Source organism: Opisthorchis viverrini, assembly GCF_000715545.1.
Source record: "Opisthorchis viverrini unplaced genomic scaffold opera_v5_16, whole genome shotgun sequence".
Classification (NCBI taxonomy): domain Eukaryota; kingdom Metazoa; phylum Platyhelminthes; class Trematoda; order Opisthorchiida; family Opisthorchiidae; genus Opisthorchis; species Opisthorchis viverrini.
Window position 1 is genome coordinate 1,390,682 of NW_008751672.1, and position 23,205 is coordinate 1,413,886.

A 23,205-nucleotide genomic window follows, 5' to 3' on the forward strand; every position below is an offset into this window, starting at 1 on the left:
TTATTTCACTGCTATTGTAGGTGCATTCTCTAAATAACTCCGAAAGATATTTGCAATTTTTGATTTCAGACAAATAGCTCTCGCTTCAAATGAACATCTTGGTGACAATTCTTAGTTACAGTGGCCACAAGTCCACCTAAGCTCAATTCGTCCGTTTTTCTGTGATTAATTCTCTATCGACCATCAACACCCACAGCCGAATATGCAAACGGCATGCCTTAAGGATACATTTCTGGAGCGCTTCTGGAGCCCAAAACAGAGGATGAAGCGAATGGGTTTTGGGGAAACCCAATCCATCAAGATGAGACTAGTGTTCACTAGGAGAATTTACCCTTATTCGTTCGAACCGAGAACTGCTGAATGCCACGCGAGCCAGCGCACAATAACAGCGGGCTGAATTGAGAATCCAATGCGCGTACTCATCTTCCAAGGTCTCAAACTGTGTTGGATTTCAAGAGCTGAAATTCGCCGCATATAGAGCAGCCTTTGTGAACTGAATATTTGAGCTCGCATGTAAACCAGGTGTGCTAATCACCCCAGAACACGCCATGCGGATTTCGTAAGTTGTATCAGAGAAAAATGCCAGATACAGGCTAACCCGACGCGAAGTGCCTCAGACTGTTATCCCGCCGACGCTTCTGCTGTTCTGAGATAATCAGAAGAAAAATGCTGCTGACACCGCTAAAGAAGAGAGATAACCAAGCTGTGGACATTTCGTCGTATTTGCAGCATTTGTTTTCAGAAAAAAAACACTTATTTAGTTGTGCAAAAAATGTTGTTCCTTCCGGTTAAGGTGATGTGTGAGTTCTGTGCAAGAGTAACAGCTGTTTTGTAATGAATGATTTTTTTCAAACCTATTGGTATTCAACGCTCCACTCTACCACAGTTCACAAAAAAGATGCACTTACCGACCCTTGGTTTTACGAGTGCGTCTGATACCCATATCGCGCATTACGCATTTGGTGTTTTGTATATCATCCGGCAGTTTCAATGACATTCCAGAATAATAATAAACTGGGCATCCGTTTTTCGGAGTTTTGAAATGTCCTGAGAAGGATATAAGTAGTCTGATACGTTAAAAATAATTTTTGGGGAATGAATTCGTCATTGGTCCTTATAGGCCACAATTTGAATTGTGAATTTTTTCGTAAAGGCTTTTTATGGATTCTCATGTTGCTGGAGACCAACAACTAAAGTTTCCTTGTTATTACACGAAGTGATTGTATTCAAATCCCAGATCATTGTTTATTCGTTTGGAAAGATCAGTCACGTGACATGGATTAATCAGGACCTTAGGGCTGCACCTAACAGATGCTCCTTTGAGGCTTAAAGGTTTGTATAGTGCAGCTAGGAAAATACCAAACTTCTGATACAATTAGGCTTCAGGAACGCTGGTTCATCAGTGAATAAATGAACGGACTTTTTTCTAGAGGAAAATCGCTGTCCGTTTCGAGCAGAAAGTTGCGGTCGTATGCGTTAATTGAATCGCTATTACTAGTAGCGTCTTCTGTATGAATTTCTTTTTGGTTTGGTTCATCACCTCAAGGCTGATACGAAACTTCCGGTCCTTGTGTAGCAAATGGTCTCATCTAATTTAAACTTCCGCGATGATACTGACGGCTTGGGTATCTACCTGCTCATTTTTCTGGGTCGAACAAATATTCCGAAAATTTCCAACAAGACTGATTTTGTATGGCTACAAACCACACCTCGGGCTCGTTGGTTTTCACCACTCTTGACCTCTCAGTTTGATCACATTTTTTCTAAGTGAAACTTCACTCCTCCATGGACAGCAGAATCATTCACACGGTCACTTAATTCAACTAGAGGGGTTCTTAAACAAGATCCTCAAATAAGGACCTTGTCAACGCCCTCAGCCACATGGTATTTTCTCCCGGGTATGGCAATCCTTGGCGACAATTTAAATGAAGATCAAAAGGCATCTCTTCCTTTGAAGTCCACCTGAGTAGCGACTGATATAAGTGAAGGAACTGATGGATCGAATACAATTTCAGATTAGCTGCCTAAATGAACTTCAACTTCAAATGCTGCTCAGTGAGGATAACTATTAGGGTTTACAATACCCCCGAGCCTCTTGTTTGCACTGCTTCAAATACCCCACTGATACCCCACTGGTACGGCAGTGAAGCATCGGTGTTGAACACTGATGTCATGCTGTCGATGATGATGATGATGATGATGATGATGATGATGATGATGATGATGATGATGATGATGATGATGATGATGATGATGATGGTCGCTGAGGGTTCATATCAGTCCCCCAGCGACCATGCCCAACAACGAACTGCGTCATCCATGTGATCTGTTGGGTTTTCCGCTTCTTTTAAATTTTACAGATTACAGTACACTATCTCTCTTGATTCAAAATCCCACTAACTCGTTTAAAAGCACTGATCATTCTTCTTGGCTGTTACCCACCACGTGCCAGAGAAGTACGACCTTCGACGGGTACTTCACGAATACCGGAGTTGTCTAGTTCAAGAAAATAGTGCTTTGCTCTACCGCTTTTCATTTTTCAGTAGATTTTCAATGGCTGATCCTATTTTTTGACGGTACGTTGAAAAAACGACGATTTGATATTCTCAGCCGACTATGTTCCCGGCGCAACTCTGAACAGATAAACGGGACCGAAGTGACTGATGCAATTTAACCGCTATGTGCATTGAAATGTGGTTCTTGATGGTACTTTTTGATGGCAGGCCATAGGAAAATGTGCTTTCCAACCCCCGACAATAAAGTGCCAAAGATGCTCTCTATCCAAATCCACCGCATGTACTGTTTTTTAGTAACGCTGTCAAGCAAACTTTGTTGATCTTCTCAAAAGGCACAACTGTCCTAATTTCCACGGGTTTCCTCTCGTTCCCAAATAATGGAAACGTTATCTGTGACGTAAAACGTATTAACATCCTATATATTCCCACATAGAGGGCATTTTTCATGCGTTTCATTAGCTAGGATATTTCAGGCCACACATGCATGATCGGGGATGCAGTGGAATACCAAGTACTATTGAATTGTTGGGTAGGGATCTTACATGTGAGTTCCACATATCCCCTGACCACAAACGTGCAGCCTGCTTTGTAATGGCTACACATTTGAACTACTCTCTAGTAATCAGCTTGCTCGACTAGAAACGCACCTAGTGGGAACAAGAGAACTAAGTCTGAAAACTATAACATATTGTCTGAACTTCGAGCTAGGCCAAACTCAGATGAAGAAATAAAGTATTTAGTGCCTCGTTTGAGACAATAGAACCCTTTTCGGCAGACGCGGGCCTTGCTTTCTGCCCATGAGTTTCAGCAGAACCAGGTTGGTAGACAAGAAAATGGCAGAAATCCTGCCAAACGCTACCCTGGTTCAAAACTATACCAGACCATCAACTAGTACGACTAGCTTGGTTTGCTTTGACCGGTTATATGAGCGCATGTCCAGTTGAGAAACGAGGACCGGCCTGGTGGTTTCGTTTATCGATTCAACTACTACCGCGTGACTTTGACATCTAGAAACAAGACCAGCTACAACTGTGCTGTCGTGCGATCGGAATCAGTACAGAGTATGAAATGTTGTGCTCTTCGTCATTAGCCACCTTGTTCTATTCCTTACACCTTAGCACTTCAAAACCATTCAATCACAAAAGAAGTCATGACGAAAGCATTATCTGGTCCCCAGAATGTACCTTAAATTTAGCTATGTTGTATGGATAACGTTGGGCCACACTGTCCAGAATCTTTATCCAACCCTAATCCTGATGACTACTGCAAGTCGCCACTGCTATCATCTTCTCATTATCGTCATCCTCGGTAGAAAAACTGTATTGGAGACTGCTTCAATGTCAAGGACAAGAGATGAACGGCCCAAGTGTGCATAGATTCAGGCTGAGATTTTCTTTTCAAAGGAAGTCATCTGTGCCTCTGCAATGTAAAGAACTACAACTTTGTCACAGGAAATCAAACGTGACAGATCTGGTCGCCTGAATGTTGTGTTTTCTTTTGAGTTTGCTTGAAAATACCGTTAGCAGTGAAAAACCTACGCTAGAGGTTTCTTTTCCAGATGATCACATCTGGATAACATCAACCTAATCTAGGGGATCATTACAGCCGCAGAAACAAGGCTGCCAATAGAACAGGTTAGGCTGAAATTTTTTTAATTTAGGCAACTTTCAATATGGAATTCACTCAAGTGATCTCGTTCACCCGAAAATTGCTTTCTTCAACATCCATGTGTTCACCTGACATAAGTCCATATTATTCAAGTCACCATGTGAAGAATAAAAGTTACTTCAAGCCGCACAGAAAATACTTCCCAAATTACGAATACGTGATAATCGATGGGTTTTCCAATAGGAAAATATGCTTACGTTTAGAACTGAATTCTAGAGTTTGAGAAATAAAGGGGCGAATCTCCCCAAGGAATTTTACCGATTCAGAATGAGCAACAAATGTATAAACTTCACACTGTTTTCCAGCATTTCACTGTTTCACGACACGCGCCGTGTGGGCTCACGGCTCACAGCAGTGATCATTTATGTGGAGCGACTCACACGCTAGATTCCTTCGGCTATCATTGTGAATCAATCGTAGAGTCAAACAAACAGCGGAATATAAAAATCATGCGCTAGGTGTGAAGTTCTGTGGCAGAGAAGTTCGCCACACGCTAAATTATTACGTCTCAAAATGCATAATATGACAGTGAAGGGAGAGAAATCTGAAGAATTTGTTGGGATAGGACTCGGAGCATGCAGTAGCATTCTTGAAATGCTTCGCTACCTCTGTAAGTGCGTCATCATAATCATCAACGTGAGCAACATCTTCGTTGACAGTAATGCTTCACTGCCGTAAAACCACAGAGTGTATCCAATCAAAACCTCAAGCTCAGAATCAAAAGAACGGAAAGAATGGGTGGGTAGGGGAGCGGGTGATGGCCTATCACAAATCTTATGAGATGCCCTAAGCCCTCAGTCGGACAATCTGGAAAGTAACTGACAGCACGAAAGCTATTGACTCCGAGCAGCTGACATTTCTTGTGATGTCTGCATCCAAGCGCGGGAGCGATCACAGGAACTCTATCCTGAAAAGCGTGTAGCACCAAAGCTCTTCCTATTATCATTCACACCGTTCTTTCCAGTCATAAATTGTCCACCTCACGGTTTCCGCCATTCTAAGGGAGGCACTGACAGCGAAGTTTATCTGAATAGCTTACCGTTCGACATGCGTGTGACATGAAAGAGCTGGATGTTTTACGCGATTGATGTACCTGCTGTACATCCAAATATCCCCTTTTTAGTCCTCAATTTAAGACTTCTTTGACGTCATCGGACGTCAAAAACGCCTCTGAGACATCGGTGGTCAAAAACCTGAGGATCTTTTCCATCGTCTTTCCGCGGAGGATACTCTTCGGTCAGGAGGAATCTGTCGCCGAGCCCCCAGCCAAGCTACAATCCTATCAGAGATCCGATGTTTGGATGTGGTTGGCTGGGTTGTACGGCAAACGGAAGTTCCATGTTTGAGTAGCACTGCGAATAACTGTTTCCGGTGGCCATTGATATCCGGTATCCGACCGTCCGCCAGGCGTTCGAGGAGTCGGTTCAGAAAGTTTCGTTTGATTTCTGGCTCCACTACCTTCCAGGTGAGCCGCTTCCGCTCGGCCGTTCAATACAGTATCCACCTCAGCATACCCAGCTACAGCGGCCTCTGCACCACCGGACGTGCGCAGCTGGAACTAGGAACATGGCTAGGGAGCAGTCATTTCGCTCATAATACTTGCATCCTGTATGCTCATTTTAATACAGAAGGAATCCAGTAGCAGCAAGAGTCACCTGTTGTCCTGCTTGGTTCAGTGTACGGACAGTAAAGGCGGCTAAGTATACCGGATTTCGGTATTCGGAAACAGTCTTTAAATTGTTTAGGGAAGTAACTAAATTTGGAAGTACAAAAGCTGCTGCTGAGTGTGATGCACGGTGATGACAACGGTCAGTCCTAGTACTGGAACCTGGAGAGAGAGCATTCAAACTTTGGTGGGGTGGCACAGAAGATAGAAAACTTTAGAGTGTAGAAAGAGAGGCGTCAGCAGTAGCCGGTGCTGCCGGTGATCACTGAAAGGCGGTGATGTTTGGCGAAAATGAATTTTCATTACCATTTTTATGGAGCAAGTCGCTACACATGTTCTGACCCCCAACCTAGATGGCCAGGAAACTGCGTTCTTCAGACCACTGACCGCTGACCAACCTGTCATTAGAGAATCTGCGATTGTCGCTTGTACACCAGTCAACATAGCTCAAAGAGTCAGGGAGGCACACAAACCGTCACATGACGGTACGGTCCTTCCTATTTAGGACGGGCCGGTCTATTTGTGACGGGTCCTGTCACTTTTTGGTGTATTCGTTCAAAATCTAGCTCGCGCATCATAGCAAACCCATTCTGTTATTGTCCACGTAATCAACCCAAAACCTCTCAGCGTTGCAAGAACTCATCTGCAACTGGTGTTTTCTGGGAGGAGAGGTACGTGGCTTGACAAACAATTTGGGATAGGTTTCATAAATGAGGAGAACTGTAGCTGTGCCGTCACCTATGATCCGATGAATACTTACGATATACGTCCACCATTACAGTGCATCCCTCTCTGTTGCTGTAAATCCGTGTACTGTGGATCTTGTTCACCACAGACAACCGCAAGTATCAACGTCGGTATATCCTTTTATGAATGTAATGTTTCCAATGTTTCTGTTAGCTCTCCAGTGCCGACACAGTGGCAGAAAACACACGTATTTTCTTATCATAAAAACGTTTTGCGTTTTGGTACATTTTCTGGCAAACGATAAAGTCTAACAAGCCCGTCCGGCATGCAACAGCGTCAACTGCAGACTCACTGCACCCATACAGGCCGCTGTACCTGAATAGGTAAGGTAAGACCAGCGTTTAAATATCGTCCTGATGGGTAATAATACCTTCCGGAAACCGAATTCAGTGGAAAGAGCACCATCTGTCTGCTTCTTTTTGAAAATTGAATGGAAGGGTAGTAGTTTGACCCTGTTAGGCTAATGCTCAATTTAGTTTCTTGGGTTATAACGCGTTTTCTTGCTACAACCTGTGAATGTGGTTGAGCGGTTATCCTTCATATTCTAAGTGAGTAGCGATCCAAGTCAGCAAAGTTTTCTATGCTAGCAGTTAAGGGATTTTCCTTTTCTTTGAATTGGTTTTCTACACTTTTTTGATCTAGTATTAACATTAGAATCAACCCAGTCGAAAGACGCTTTATGCAAGAGTAACATTTTACTCTCCCTGAGTCACCAAGCTTGACAAATGCGATCTATCGATCGTTTCTGTGGGCGACCATTGGAGGGTGCACATATCACAATCACAGGCAGTGGACAGACAGGCGCGCAGCACAGACAAATGAAGAGGTGCACGTTTTTTGGCGATCGATCGACTGTTCTGACAGGCAACGAAACCTTTTTGCGAACAGTGTGCATGTGTGGTTAGTCCGCAGTGCAAACACCACGTAACGCTTAGTGTCACCATTTCCAATGTGCGCATTTGCAGAAGTTAGGCAAACTGATTTGTCAGAGGAATGGCAAGAGGTACTCCTGGAACTGATACTGGATACCGCTCTTCCGAGATGTCCAGTTGGGAGGAAAAAATTGAGGCTTGCAGTAAAGTTGAGGACAATGTACTGCGGGGATTGGAAGGTTCACGTTTCTCGTGGTGTGCCGGAGTGAGTTCACACTAGTAAAACAATTTTCTGTATAGTTCCTTTGTCCGCTGAGTCACATGCTGTTTTTGATTGTGTTTATTCATTTGAGACTGGGCAATGCGTTCTGGGATTATTTATGGCAGATGGGTACAGGATTTGAGGAATTTCCATCCAAATCACCCTTCTTTGAAAGGCCCTCTTCCTGCTCCTGTTTGATGCGAACTCACCTGAATAGATGCAACAGGGGAGTGCTTTTCAAAAGAGAGTGATATTGATACAAGTGAGTATTTTTCTAAAACCGCTCCCATTTTGTTGATATTGTGAGGAGATTTGGGTTTTTTGTAGAGAGTTCGTCCTGTAAGTGAAGTCAGTCTATGCTGAAAAAGCCGAGAAGCACCGTACAGCTGGTTCATCCTTATGGGGAATCATCAGCTGTGAGCATCTCACGAACCTCCAGAGAGCCTCGAACCTGCGAATTTCCGGCTAGTAGTTTGACCAATTAACGTTTGGGCCAGGAGCGGCTGATCAACAGTGTGATTAACTTGCACATTTCGTTAAATGACGCATGTAAATCAGAGAATGGATTCAGCAGAGGATGATAACCCAACACATGATCCGAATTGGGCAATTAATTTTGATGTCGTCTCAGGGTTTGAGGTAACCTAACTTCGGTCACTTGGGTGTTTGACAGCTGAACTATGTATGTCACGAAGCGGATTGATACATCAGTTACTAACTAAAGTAAACTAATCTGATGTGGTGCCTTTTTCAGATGGGACAAACCCGCCATTTGATTCCTCCTGCAATATGGTAAACTTTCACATCCTTATCCTAAAATGCTTCCGAGTAGTCTGAACTTCCGACCGTCCACGACAATTTCAAAAGATTGTGTGGGGCTTTTGTGAGGCAGCAAATTTTCTTTGATAGTTGTATCGAGAAATCAATCGCCGCTGAGTTTTATCCTCACAGGATGTGGAACTTGCATTGTTTTGGTGTTTAAAAGGGGTAAGATGTTCGAAAGTTGGCCTACTGTGAAGTGGTAGCGTTTGTACGCCAGACGATCGTCTATGTTGGTCGTAATTAGCGGGCTCCATAGTCGTGTTTGCACTTCCGATTTACCCATTTTTGTGTACTAATGACGCGTACTAATTCAGGCTCTTCCCTTAATTTCAGAAGGCGTATCTCCCGATTAAGCAACCCAACTCTACCACTGACGTTATTTCTCAACTTTGTAAACACTAAACTGATTAAAATGCTTCTTCGCTAGTTTCTTAACAAAGACCGATTCTAAATTTCTAATAATCATCACAGGTGACCGAAGTCTTCACCCGTTTACACGTCTGTCAGTGGAGAGTGTGAAACTAACTAAAATAATTTTCATTAAAACGAGTTCAGGACAGTGGTGTTCTTCAGGTTCATTGTTTCAAATTTCTCACGAGTGTTGAGCCGTAAATCAGATACTTTATACTGGAGGTTTTCTCAACAGAAAAGATAGCAGTACTGTTTGAACCTGCACCTGGTTACAAGATTACTTTAGATAGAAAATTCGAATACAACGCCTCACCCTATACAAGTTATTTGCTTGGTTTATACATGTTGTCTGAGTGAGGAGTAAAACATCTGTCCTCACGAACTTAGTAATTCATAATGTATCATGCTTTGTTCATTGTGATATATGTTAAAGCACATTCTAGCAACCTTGACTTTTCTGACTGAGCAAAATGATTTTGTAGCGGTTCAGTGGTGTAACTTCTAGTCGGCACTAACATCGACCAGCACGGACAGAGATGAGGTTAGACTCACTTGGCCCGGTTAGCTCAATTTCACACACCATGCGCACGGTTTGAAGCAGCGTATGTTCCACCCAACCGCCACCGACACATGAAACCATGCACTCCCATCTAAACACCGCGATTTCCACTCATGACTAGTGTTAGTAACTTTCGCAGAACCGCATAACTACAATATGGCTCTCTCTACCAGTTTGTCGGTCGTCCCGCTACGTTCTCCGTCACTGACCTTAATGGTCATCCTGATCATTTTAGTGTTGACTGATTGAAACACGTATACGCCAAAGATCCACACATCTGCACAAATTTTCTCTCTCCCAAACCCAGACATTGACGCCGAACATCTCATCTCCCATAAGAAAAGCCCTCGATGCTCTATCTCCCAATACCATTACCAGCAAACGCAGCTAGGCTGGTCGTTGCCATCTTCCTGGATGGGACTCAGAGATGGGCCATATCAATGATTGGAGACACTGTCAGATATGGCCGAGTCGCTCCCTCAGTGGCGCTCATGCATCCAAGCTATTGCCTTCAATTCAATGCATACTTCCAAATCCCCCACTTAACAGTCCACCTACAGTGCTGTATTTACGCACTAATTTATCAGCTTCCACCTCCAATGCGCAGCGGGAGCCAGCACCATCAATGAACGAAACTATGGCAGCTACAACCAATGTACGACAATGACGCGGTTATTACAGCTGACAATGATGATAATGATGATACGCGCTAAACACCTCTACGCACACCTGAGCTATCACACTCAGTCTGTTATTCTATTCAATTTGATTACCACTCGAAATGGAACCTCGTTACTGGTCGATAGTATTTCATTTTCACCTTAATGACTATCGCCAGTGGAACTAAGGAATTTTGTTGAATAGAGCCTTGAACCTTGTTGAAGTTTTCAAAGCTCGTATTATTCACAAGCAGTCATCTGATATTACTCTGGTTTTCTTATCCTTTCCAGGATTGATATTCAGACACTGGAGAACTTCATCTACGCAGTTGTTGGGGACGAACACTTCATAGTGTGTAAACCTGCATGCGAACACCCTTGACCATGAACTTCAAGGAATCGTCCCCGAACCACCGCAACTGGAGGATCTCGTATTCTGTAGACTCGTTTTCTATGCCTTCGGGAAAGCGAGCTGCAGATGCTTTCTGTAGACATCAACACTACTGATGCTTTTTCCCGTTGCCTGTACATGTGAGGCACATCAAGAACATGTTGCGCTCTTCTGCCCAATGGTTTTCAACTATCACCCCAACCAGCGAACTCGAATTGAACTGAAACGGACAATCGGATACGTTGTTGCTCGAAAGTCATGGAGCAATCTGACAGTCATTAGTGGACTGAATGTTATGACGGCAAGATTTCAGTGTCAGTTATTTGATATTAAGTCTATCTATAAACCCATTTTGTACTTGCCCCATCCTGTTCTCCCGTATTGATGGTGATGCTCCGAAGTACAGTGGTTACCCCATCAACAGTAACCTCAAACGTTAAGATGGCTCCATTTGGTTATGCACACCACATCCCATGGGAAAACGCTGCCACAGTTACTAGATGTATGTTTGCTTGATAACCTTTCTCAATAAATTTTGTGGTTCGATTCCCTGTTTCCTGTTTGAAGGGCTGATAGTTGTGAATTTCATGCCTACAGTCGAAATGAACAGAGCTCACAGTTACCAAAACGGAATCCGTATGTTCTTCAGCCACTTGAATCCATGGTCCACGTAATTGCTAAAATCGGATTTCGTGGGAATCTGTCTTAACGATTATTGAAACACTTAAATTACCTCAAGTGTATTTTCAGGTATTGAACTTTTAAGGTTTTTACTGCCGACTAGTTTCGGACCAACAATCCCAGAGACAGACCAGTCCACTTGAAGTATTTCATTCTGAAGCCAAATAAGAGCTTTGGAAATAAACCCAAAGAATCTAAGTAGTCAGCTTCCCAGAATTTCAGATTTCCCAAAGATTGGGCAACTGGGTCCCAGTTATGACAAGCCGGTGCAAAACACTTTTCAGTGACACAGTGCACTAAAACCCGGCAGTAAGGGGCACCCATGTTTTCCACGTTTTTGTTCGTACGTCTGCACCGAACTAGAAACATCAAGCACAGTCCTATGTGGCCAAAATCGCCTCCATAAAAGACAATGCAATGTAGCAACTATTCACTCACTCTGATTAAGGAGTGTGAGGGTGGAAGAGGCCAAGTTGTAAACGCATTGGTAAAGTCTTGCAGTTTCAACTTATCAGTAAGACGGAGAGCTGGTTAGTCATACTTTAAACGGATCACATTTATTCCAATCTGCTCTCCTCAGATGATTTTTTCAGGGTTTAGGCCAGTAAGTGAGAAACAGATGAAGCGTATTTACGCTGGAAATAAATACTATTGTTTGGTTTCCAGACTTTGTGTAAATTTTGCTTTCGTGAGCAATCACTCACGTTCAGTGTTTGAGGACTGCACTAGACCTTAGTATCCTGAGTTCCGGAGTTTTATTTGTCAGGCTATCCCCAACGACATGAAGACAGAAAATAAACACACTTGTTCCTGTCAAGATTTCGTTTTGAAATTTTGATAGATATTTCTTCCTGCGGGCATAGTCAGTCTGAAACAGAAGGTTTGGAAGTCCTGTACAATTGGTTCATCATCATAGGGTGTCATCAGCAGTTCGCATCTAGCAAATTTTCAAGTTAATCTGAACTTGCGGACTCCCACCTGGCAGTTGCTGACAAGACCGTTTGGCCATGATCGGCCGATCGGCTAAATGACTAACTCGTGCTTCAAACGCAGAGTCCACATCACGTGATCACGTATTGATCATCCCTTGAGTGACGACATGTCGGATGAGGGCGTCGCTCCTCGTGTGAATAATTCTTCCTCCAAACTACTTACTTCCTGTTGGTATTGTGAGAAGATTTGATTAGGAATATTTCACATGACGTGTGAAGTTTCATTCTAAGTGTCTGCCACACGAAAAGCCAGTCAACACATCTTACCACGTGATGTCGATTACGTGAATAAAGGATGTGTGGCGTCCTATTCTACCTAGGCTCCAGCTGTCTTGTGCGAGGTAATCGAACTGTTGCTCAGCCTTCTTGACCAGAACTTTAAGTGTTCGTGTCGGAATGTCGTGGGTTCGAACTTCCAATGAGTTTCATGAGACGTGCACTCCTGGTGATTCCCGCCAAGGATCCCTCTTGAATACCTAAACCGCTAATTGACTCTTACGGTTAATCATGCCAAGTGGCGAAGTACATGTCACAACACTAGGTTCATTATTCTGACCATGTATCAAATGTGAATCTATGGTAAAAGCCTTGCGAAAGGTATGCTACATCCTATGGCAATAGGCTGTGTCCACTCGGTAATCCTAATTAAGTTGCCGCTGAGGGACCCCGTCAAGTCATAGTTGTGAGGAACCGCAAATCTTGATGGAACACTCCAAAAACTAACTAAAATTCCACCATTTAGCCAAACAAATCATGCCCTGAGCTCATTTCGAAATTTGAATAACCACATATTGCCGGCACTGAATGATTTTTTCAGGACCCCCCTAACTCCTCCGAACGCCAGTTTGAATTTCCTGTGTCTTACTACCTCGAAAGTTCCATGTGACTCCCATAGCTGTATGTCCAGAAAACCATATTTGCAGTTCCTAAATCAACCTGTTTGACACCAGTTAGTTGTGTAGTGTACCAGTTTGATATTGGTGACCCGGATCTGTAACGTATGCAAGGATTGATCACCAAAACTAAACTTGTGCACCTAAAATCCTACTCGATACCAGCTTTTGGTTGCAGCAGAAAAATACCGGTTTGTCCAAGCCACAGTCGTGCATCTGACGAAAGATTCGCAAGCCCACTAACTGAGAGTCACAGAACTTCGACCCACCAATCAACGCCCGTGTTTTGTTGGACTGCTCTAGATGATGCGTCGAAGAGGCCACATTGGTACCTTAAAGCAGTTCACATTCTTAACTACTTGACTATATTACCAGTAGCTGAATTCTTTGTAGAATTAAATTTAACCACGCCACCTCGAAGCAATGACGCCATCACAGTTGCTTATTCATATCGAATGGGAAGCACATGATTTAGATTCGACTCAACATTCGCCTTTCAGTATGAGTCATCATATCAGTGTATTCATGAGATGTTTTTAAAGTCAGGTAGCTTGCGACAAGTGTTAGCAGTTTTTTAGGTCGTCAACAGTCTTTCGAATACCCTCATGCTGAATGCATCATCTGCAACTTCTTATACGGATCCTTAGACAGTGCTTACAAAAGTCCACACTTTGGAGATGAACCATCCACCTAAGCGAACGGCTGGACGGTTCTATCGAAAAACCCACTATCTTACAAGAATCAAAGTGCTGCCGAACGATATCTGTCATGAATAACGATGTGGCTAAATAGGTTGGAAATCAATAGTATCCGCTTGAGTAAGTGTTATGGCGACCTTTTGAAGTGCGCCTAGATAAGCCGTTTTTGGCTGCAAGCCTTTTTGACGAAGGCCGCCGGTGACTTGTTCAAAAGCCACAATTTAGGCGTGTGATAATCTGATTGTATCCGTCAAAAGTTACTCAATGGGCACCGTAGATGAGGAGCTGCAAGGGTTCCGTCTACATATTTATCGGCGTTATGTAAGTTCACTTGGTCGATAGAGGCGATGCTTCTCCCGTATCTTAAAAGAGGAAGGCCAAATGAAGAACAATTAGGAAGAAACGGCGCACTCCGTTGTCGCTTAAGACCATGCCCACTCAATAATCCAACCGAATTTACAATCATGCATTTCAGCTCAACACGGTTATTAAAATTTTTGATCCCAGAAGTACGTGGCTTCATGGCGTTGCCTCCAAATTCAATGACTGCGATACAAGTATGTACTTCCTAATGGGCATTACGCCACCCCCTCCTGAGTAACGCTCAGTTTGTGCAACAGATGTGAAAAGTTTTTAGCCAGTAAAATCCGCTTTCAGTGGTAGCCACCGGAAGGAAGAAAGCCTTCGCTTCACAGTTATGCATTAGAAAATGCCAACCGAACAGTTACAGACTACTGTACAGGGGAGAAAAACTTTCATATCCATCTTGTTTGCAAAAATGTGTATGCATCTTCTCCTTGAACACGTCTTCCTGAACTTTCCCGGATATTCATTGACTGTTACTCGGCTGCAAGCAAATGCTACAGAGTGACTATATAAACTCGGTAAGAGACCTCACTTCTCAAAAGATGCAAAGCGGATTTACGAGAAAACCAACTACTCGCGTGCCCCCGATAAGTAGTATCACCGTTACACTCGGCTCCATGGTGTCGTCTTCAAATTCAAAGACTGCAACACAAGCATGTGTTTTCGAATGGACGCTACGCCACCTACTCCTGAGTAACACTCATTTTCTGCAACAGATGTGTGCAAAAAGTGGCAGCCAGTGTTTAGCATGTACTTATTTGAGCATAAAAACCCGCTTAAACTTGTGATGTATCGTTCTAACTCGGGACCTCCAAAATCTGCAGCATTATTGCCGTGTTGATGAAGTGAAAACCGGCTCCCCACTGATCAACTGTAAGCGTCAATGACCTTCTGATGGTTGGAATCACTACCTTACACGCGATCATTTTACTGCTCGACTTTTGTTCGCATGTTGAAGGCTAAAGCAAGGGAAGGCGTACAGATCGGAAAGTTTTGTAGCACATAGGGTGGCACCAACAGTCCCCTTCAAACTGCAAATTCCAACAGAATTTCTAAAGTTACTGTACTTCATGTTTTCTATGCAGATGATCGAATTCAAACTGTGTTCTGGATTCCATGAAGCAGGCAGTGGCCACTTTATTCTGAAACGCAAAAAACCATAGACAGCTAAGTACCCACTATTAGCCCAAGAACAAGCTAACAGATAACATGGTCCTCCAGTTGCCCACTTCTTATTATATGTAGGGAACCCTAGAGTACACGTGTTCTCCCAGAGTTCAAATGTTGCAAAGAAAACGCAAATAAGCGAGCAACTCACAAGGAAGACCAATGACGGATTGAAAAAAACTAGCCATATTTGATCAAAAGCCTCAAGCCAGAAAATTGTTCGAAATTTTGCAGCCCTCACCTGGTTTGTAGAGATATTTTGTGAAAAACTTGGAAAATATCTCAAGTCCAGCAAAAAGGTCTTTACACAAATTCACCAATAATGTTTTTGTACGGAAGCCAGCATCCCTAATAACCGAACACCACATCATTTGAACCGATGTCTCACGTGCAGGACACGGGCCAAGCGAAGGCATGCCCTGATTGGTCGGAATGCCAGCCAATCCGAGTCAAGCACCTTTGACTCGGTGCTTCTCGCCTCCTCAAGGCGATTCTGGCCACTATGGTTTACACCATTTGAGAATTAGTTCCTGTTTCAGTATACTGCTTGAGGTTAATTGGTGAACCAAAAAGGTGTCTGTTGAAAGACGATGGTTTGTTAGGGTGTGTGAAATTCTACCAAAATTCAAAAATTCTTCACAAAGCGTTTTATTGCTGACAATTTTGACGACGCGAACACCATGAAGCCGCGAGGTCTAAACTGGTTCGCTCACTTTGCGACCATAACGTCCGTTGGTCATGTCTTGCAACCACACAACTATACAATCCCTGTTGTAGCCTGATATACACACCTCCTGATACACTTTTTGGAGCCACAATTGATGCAAAGTAGCAAATGTAATTCGGATGCTTGAGATTCATGCATTAATTTCATCGGACACACTTCAGGCATAGCTAATACAAATATTGAGGTACTTAAGACGCTCCGTAGCCTTCACAATCTACCTGCTGGACATCGAATTGATACCCGTGAAAGGAAGGACACCTTCACTGTGGCGTCATTTACTGGAAAACACTGACTGGACAGTTACAGACTATTGGACAGGGAGTCAAAACTCTCGTATTCATCTTGTTTATAAAAACGGAGTGTCCACCTTCTTCTTGAAAGCGTATTCCTGAACTTTCCTGGATACTAATTGACTATCACTCAAATGTTAACGAATACTTCAAAGAAATTCCACAAATTCCGTAATAAATGTCACTTTTCAATAGCCGCGAAGCGGATTTACGAGAAAACCACGTGCTACTCGCAGGCTTTCCAGTAGTATCCATCGATACACGGGTGCGGCGTTCAGAATGTTACTCTGGAATATCAGATCGAAACTGTTAGCTCAGTAGAGTCATGTCGATCAATTTATGGCTACCTGGTTTGTGCTGTCAAAAGACGTTACCACAAGCCTTCATCTTGATTTTGTCTTAAGAACTGATTGGGCTAACGGATGATTGTTTCGGTTCCATGGTTTTATTGCTAACTATACCTGTATATGGACCCTGGTATTTCAACTGGAAAGGTAAGGGCTAAGTGTCGACGTCCTGCGGCGGTGGTCTTCTTACTCCATTGTTCAGATGGGTAAGGGAGATCGCTTAGATAGTCTTTAGTAGTTGCACTGTTACAGAATTCGCGTGCGTGCGAAAAGTCTTTGGGATGAATTTAAATTATGTAGATTAAAATAGGATTACTACGGGATACGACTCTACACGTGAACCGGTTCCTCGTTGTCTAGGTTTAACATCTGGTGACGGGCTCCGCACTTACCATCGGATAGAGTTTGCTCGGCTTCGGTAGTTACCTTGGATAAAGCCTTGCAGATCCGCCGCACACCAAACGTCATGTACCAGTCAGATGTTGCAGACATATCACCTGTAAGACGCTCCTCTTAACGGGAACAACCATTCTAAGGCTTTTCGCCGTCTCATTTCACTCGGTGCCTACTACATCACCTGCGCTTCCTCGAAAGTACATGTACGTTTGGAAGGCTCAACATTTAAACTCTTTAGTCATTCTCTTAGTTTCAACGTAAAACCGTTTTGCACCTCTGTCTTCATTATTCCTTTGTTTTACAAATAACCATGTCTTGGTTTTCACATTAACGTCCTGCAGTCACTCCAAAAAGGGCTCCAACCGACCTAATTCCTGGCGTTATCCAAGATTTTGTGGTTTCTCCAGTCCAGAAGACAGTTCTGGTCAGCTCAGTGTGAACCCTGACACGTTAGATTTTATTGCAAAAACAAGCTGGATATCGGGTGCGTTACATGAAGGATAACATGATAAACAAGTAAAAAATTTAAGTCATGTGTTCAGATATGATGGAGTATTAGCTACGTGTGCTGGGTTGTGTTGATCATAACCACCTGGAGTGTATCGGGACCACCTTGTATGCTCTGATGCCGGTCTTCCACTAGCATCCTCGTCCAGTTGCTCTTCCACATCATCTTGCTCCATCTCATCAGAATACAATTCATTGTCCAAGCGTTCACTTGGGTAGAATCCGGTCTTCACAGGCGGTGAACTGATACCCATCTCGTCCTGATTTTCCAGTAATGCTTGGTTCGCCTCAAACTGGGCCATAGCATCCAAGTACATATACCGCAGAAATCCGACTATAAAAGCGACCACAGTGAGCAGGAAACTGAGCACGGCGATCGCGTACGCCCAAGATAACACATTCAACCTGGGATACGGCATCCAAGTACTGTCATATCTGGCAACGGCAAACGCGACTAGAGAAGCCGCTAAAGTTACACCTGTGTGAAGATAAAGAGAAGAAAATGCAGAAGAAACCAAAGGAGGCAAATAAAACTCGGCTGAAAAATTTGGCATTTCATACGATCAGAAGAAGAAACAGGTAGGATATTAAAAATATAATCGTTCAGCTGTAGCACCCTTTCGGTGCCTATCTACCATGCCACCCGAAGAAAGCATGAGGGCTGGAATATTACCAGGTTGTCCATACTTATACAGGGGAAGTCGAGGGGCAGAGGTCGGGTTCGAATCACGGACCTTTCTGTCAGTAATTTCGTTTTCTAACCACTAAGCTATCTCCCCCTCGGGTTGCGACGATTCGTCCATCGCTTTCAAACAATTGTAAAAGGCCCACCGTTATTTGAATATTCTACACCGTTTAACTGACACTCCACATCCCACCCACACCAATCAAACAAGTATAAATGAGCCAGTGCTGTCACTCTCCAAAAACCCATTAGTTTAACACCATGCCAAAATTTCCTTAAAAAACTCCAAGTAAAATTATAATGCGAACAGAAGCAGGAATCGATTTTCTTCATTTCTTCAGGAACGCAGTGACATGAATTGCGGCTAGAGGGTAACCGGTCACTGAGAATAAAGAACCTGACTCATCCTTAGATGCGTACGGCTACTTTCATGGTTTGCTCAGATTCAAATGTCACTGAACATGCCTGAATTCGTGGTGAACTGACTGATGTGCCCTAGAAATTTGTGTAATGCTCAAACGCCTTGAGTTGGAAACGTGGTTACTTTCATAGTTTTTCACTAGTCTGCTGAACTTTTTGAATGTTGCGTGCGTCTTTGCTCAACTCCCTGTTGACCCGTTTCACACGGGTGTGCACTGCGTTTCAAATGAAGGAACTCCACCCTTAGAAATTAAGCATCTTAATCTTGGCCAGACGGGAACTGTTTTCAGAGAATGTTTGGAAATTTTCTTGGACTCTTGACCACTCTGAACTTCGTTGGGGAAGTGGTAAAACACTCGGTTTTATGGTATGTTTCATAGGTTCTCTTGAGCTTACTCTAAGAGCCCCAGATGTCTCGCTGAATGAAACCAAAGAACATGACAGCTTCTACCTGACCTTCAGTTCCTGCAAAGCTGAAATACAGATAAATTCAAAAACAGTTAAAGATTCTAAATATTATTCAGATCTATGGGTGGAGTTCTTTAGGGTCAAGAACCTCCACCTACTTGATTAGCTCGAAACACTGAAAACCGGCAGTTGTTCGTCAGCGAATTTGAAAATCGTGCAATGTTGGTCGCAAGCCAAGTTCGACGCCTCATACGCTACAGAAAATAAGCTGCTGACTAGAATTCGCATCTTACACGAACAGTTACTGTAGCAGAGACGCAGAACACACGTTCAACAAATTAGAGAATAGGCTAGATTTCAACAGAAACGGGTTAGTCGGATAACAATGTGAGGCGGTCAGATTTCGCTGTGACTGAATAGCAATCGGTGGTGTATTGTGAATTGCTCACAAGGATTGGAATCACGCTCCTCGCTGTTTCTCCTTAGTTCTCAAGATTTACGTAACCAGATGCCAGTTCTTTCTTTTCCCTTCTTTTTTCCACCAAATAGCGTGTTTCCATATTGGCATATGGAAACCAAGTACCAGAATTCCTTACTAGCGATGAGAGTTACGGTAATGACTAAAAGTATCATACAATCTAACATGCGTACGCAGTTTGTTTGTACATGTGCTCTCATGCTGAAGCTTGCTTATAAGTGATTTTTATCAACTGCTTCTCCTTTTATTGTGTCCAGCCTTCGTATTCCACTGTGTCTAACATTCATATCCGGAGTCCTAGACCATCCACGGTTTTAGATCAAAACAGGATGAGTTTCAATTTTCGTAAATAGCTTGGAATGCATCTAAAACCGATCAGTAAGCTTCAGTGGTGATTGAAGATTCACGGAAGCAGAACATAAGTAAGAGCGGACCACAACCCGGCCAGTCTACTCATATATGTTCCCTGCTATATTATTATCCTATGCTTCGAGTTACCCTTCATACTTCTATTTCACTCTCGTCTGTTTTTTTTTAGAAGTTTGGCCTTTTGTTCATGTTTGTTCATTTCGACAGTCATAGAGGATCCAAAACTGATCACCATTGCCTAGAACCTCATCAATATGTACACTGAAGCTGAAGGTCGAGTATGGATAGTCTGCAGTTTTTACGACTTTTTGTTACGATACAACGGTTTTGAAAGAATATTTCAGTAAGGAATATATAGACGAGTTTTGTTCTTACGACTGGCAGTGTTTATTTCCTCAGATAAAACAGTCCGTGTGAAAATCAATCAAATGAATCTTGAAATTATTTTGCAAAAGTTGCAATCGTATTTTGATTAGTCTCACAATCACTGAAACGACAGACTTAATTCATTCCATTTACAACCAATATACTGACTAGTGGTTGGTCACGTAGTGTTTTGATGAATTTCTCCTACACAGAAATCATTGCATGTAAAACGATTGGTTCTATGCTGTACATAACCACCTCTAACATGCTTGTCAAGCTGCAAAAAATCCGAAGCTTCAAAAGAAGTGGGACCGGAAGACAACCATTTAGTGTGGATGTACAGAGGCGCCACCCAAACGACTGTATGAACACTAAACTGTATAGTTAAGCAAACACTTTGGGGTTCTCGGGATCAAAAAGTAACATCATATGTTATTCGTTCAGCTTAATTCAACATGCAAAAGTGCAACACTTAACAGAAACCAGCTAAAGTTAAACATGGGGTTGGACGTGGGTGACTCCCGTGGGTACTTTTAAACTGGATGTCGATCTTTATTTACGAGTCAGGTTGCTTCAATAGTACATTCATAGGCATACTTACAGGTAAAGAAGTGTCCAAGAAGATTGAACTTTGCTACACTCAAGTCGTCTCGGTTAACAGAGTGTGTAACTTGACAAAGCACAATGAAGGTGACGAGCGAGTGAAGAAGTATTCCCAACGACGAAAGCACCTGAATGGCATACAGCCATACTGAAAAATAGAGAAATGAAGAGATGTATTACTTTACTCAACTTTTCAAAATCTCCTCAGTTTCATGTGGAGGATAACGTTCTACTCTCCATGTTACTCGATCTGGTTAGCCATCCGACCTCTACGTTCAACGTGCAACTTTCACCTGAAAAGTATCATTTTAGTGACTTTACTAGGTCTACATCAGAATGGACAGACAAGCAAACTAAAGAATGCACTTTTTTAGCTGAACAATCCAGGAAACCAACACTTTTTATCAAACATGAAGAACGGGTGAAGCCAAATTTTTCTGCGTAATGCATTGCATACTTCACACTCACACAAAAACGTGTGGTCTATAACATGAATACGGATTTCAGTGCTGGCCCTGAGGTATTCACTACAAATTTTACCCACCCATGTTTTAACCTAATTTTCAATCATAAATTTATCAACGTACGTAGAACGAAAAAGGTTATTATGGCCCGAAAAAGGTTAGAGGATGATGTACCGTAATGACGAAGAACGCTTAGTTCAGCATACTCACAAGGGTTGATCCATTCTCGGATACGATCGTATTCCACAAAATAGATATAGTAGCAACCGAAATAAGCCTTGCTAAAATCATCTGGTCTCATATAGCCATTGAAACACGCTGTCCAGAGACCTATCCTTTCGAACTGACTGTGAGCTTCAGGAACGGACTGAATCCAAAACGGGGACACAAAAGAGATAAAGTTTGTCGTTACAGCGGCTATCGTAGTCCACAAAAAGACCAAAAACAGCCTGTGCGACTTTTCTTTGAAAGGCTGCATTTGGACTGATCAAAAGTCTCCAGGTCTTCCGGGCCCAAAATTTCCAGTTTTTCAGTTGAACGGCTGAAATATAAAAGTATAAAAGTATAAAAGTATATAAAAGTATAAAAGAATTAAATTAGCGGGGACACAAAAGAGATAAAGTTTGTCGTTACAGCGGCTATCGTAGTCCACAAAAAGACCAAAAACAGCCTGTGCGACTTTTCTTTGAAAGGCTGCATTTGGACTGATCAAAAGTCTCCAGGTCTTCCGGGCCCAAAATTTCCAGTTTTTCAGTTGAACGGCTGAAATATAAAAGTATAAAAGTATAAAAGTATATAAAAGTATAAAAGAATTAGAGCTGAATAAAAGTTACTAGTCAACCGTACTTTAAAAAGGGCCTTATATCGAGCATATTGCTGACTGGAATCCGTATTTCGTATGTGAAAACTCTCACGTCAAATGAAAACCCAGTCGCGATCTTGTGCACGTTACAGCCAAATCAGGGCCGTCTCAAGAAATTCAGATGAAAAGTTATGAAGAATGAAACTGGATGTTTTGCGAAAACCGCACTACAAAGTAGAAATTTAAAACTTGCACTGCATCAAGAACCGAATACAAAGTTATCATTGCACATCAGTTGTTAGCAAGGAAGTTGAGCTGAATAAAAGCGTTAGGTCGAAATCTGTGCACTCATAACTGTGCAACACACGTTTCGTCCAACTGGAGAGCCATGTGGTCGCCTCAGCCTGGCTTAATATCCGTCAGCCATAGCCCAGTCGCGCCCTCAGTGGCGCTCGTGCATCCAAGCTATTGCCTTCAATGCATAGCTCCTTTTCCAACCCCCCCACCCATTTGACAGCCCACTGACAGTGCTGGATTTATGCACCAATTTATCAGCTCCCGTCTGCAATGCGCAGCTACCTACCCCTCCCCCCCCCAAGTCATCGATGAACAAAACTGCGGCAGCTACAACCACTGTACGACGAGTACGCGGTTATTACAGCTGATGATGAATATCCGTCATACTATTTCACTGCAGTTAACCAGCTTAGATGATAGTACGTTCAAAGAAAAATGAATGAATCATGGCGACTCTAAGCCGACAGTGTATATCTCAAAAGACTTCACGTATCAGCTGCTGGTAGGTAGAAGCCAACAAGTGATAACAAAGGATTGATCTGGAAGTTAAGGACATCTACTGCAGTTTAGGTTGCTACATGAGGCAAACAAAGTTTCAAGGACGGTATTCGAACATATTCGTTGAACAGTTTCACAGTATAAGAGAAGCCACGAGGTCCATTGGAATGATTTTGGG

General features: G+C 42.9%; 2 protein-coding genes across 2 annotated transcripts in view; both read right to left on the reverse strand.

Moving 5' to 3' along the window:
* Nucleotides 1-593: 593 nt before the first annotated feature.
* On the reverse strand, nucleotides 594-5,752 carry T265_01486 (hypothetical protein; the record flags this gene model as incomplete). Its single annotated transcript, XM_009165527.1, has 4 exons — nucleotides 594-681; nucleotides 909-1,047; nucleotides 5,378-5,546; nucleotides 5,699-5,752. The coding sequence occupies 4 exons, from the start codon at nucleotides 5,750-5,752 to the stop codon at nucleotides 594-596; spliced, it is 450 nt and encodes a 149-aa protein (XP_009163791.1).
* Nucleotides 5,753-17,558: 11,806 nt separating this feature from the next.
* Nucleotides 17,559-23,205, reverse strand: part of T265_01487 (hypothetical protein) — a gene marked incomplete at both ends in the record, with an annotated part of 53,684 nt that continues 48,037 nt past the window's right edge. The window contains 4 exon segments of the mRNA XM_009165528.1: nucleotides 17,559-18,115; nucleotides 20,965-21,114; nucleotides 21,641-21,797; nucleotides 21,811-21,971. Of these exon segments, the coding sequence (XP_009163792.1) occupies nucleotides 17,661-18,115; nucleotides 20,965-21,114; nucleotides 21,641-21,797; nucleotides 21,811-21,971 (923 nt within the window).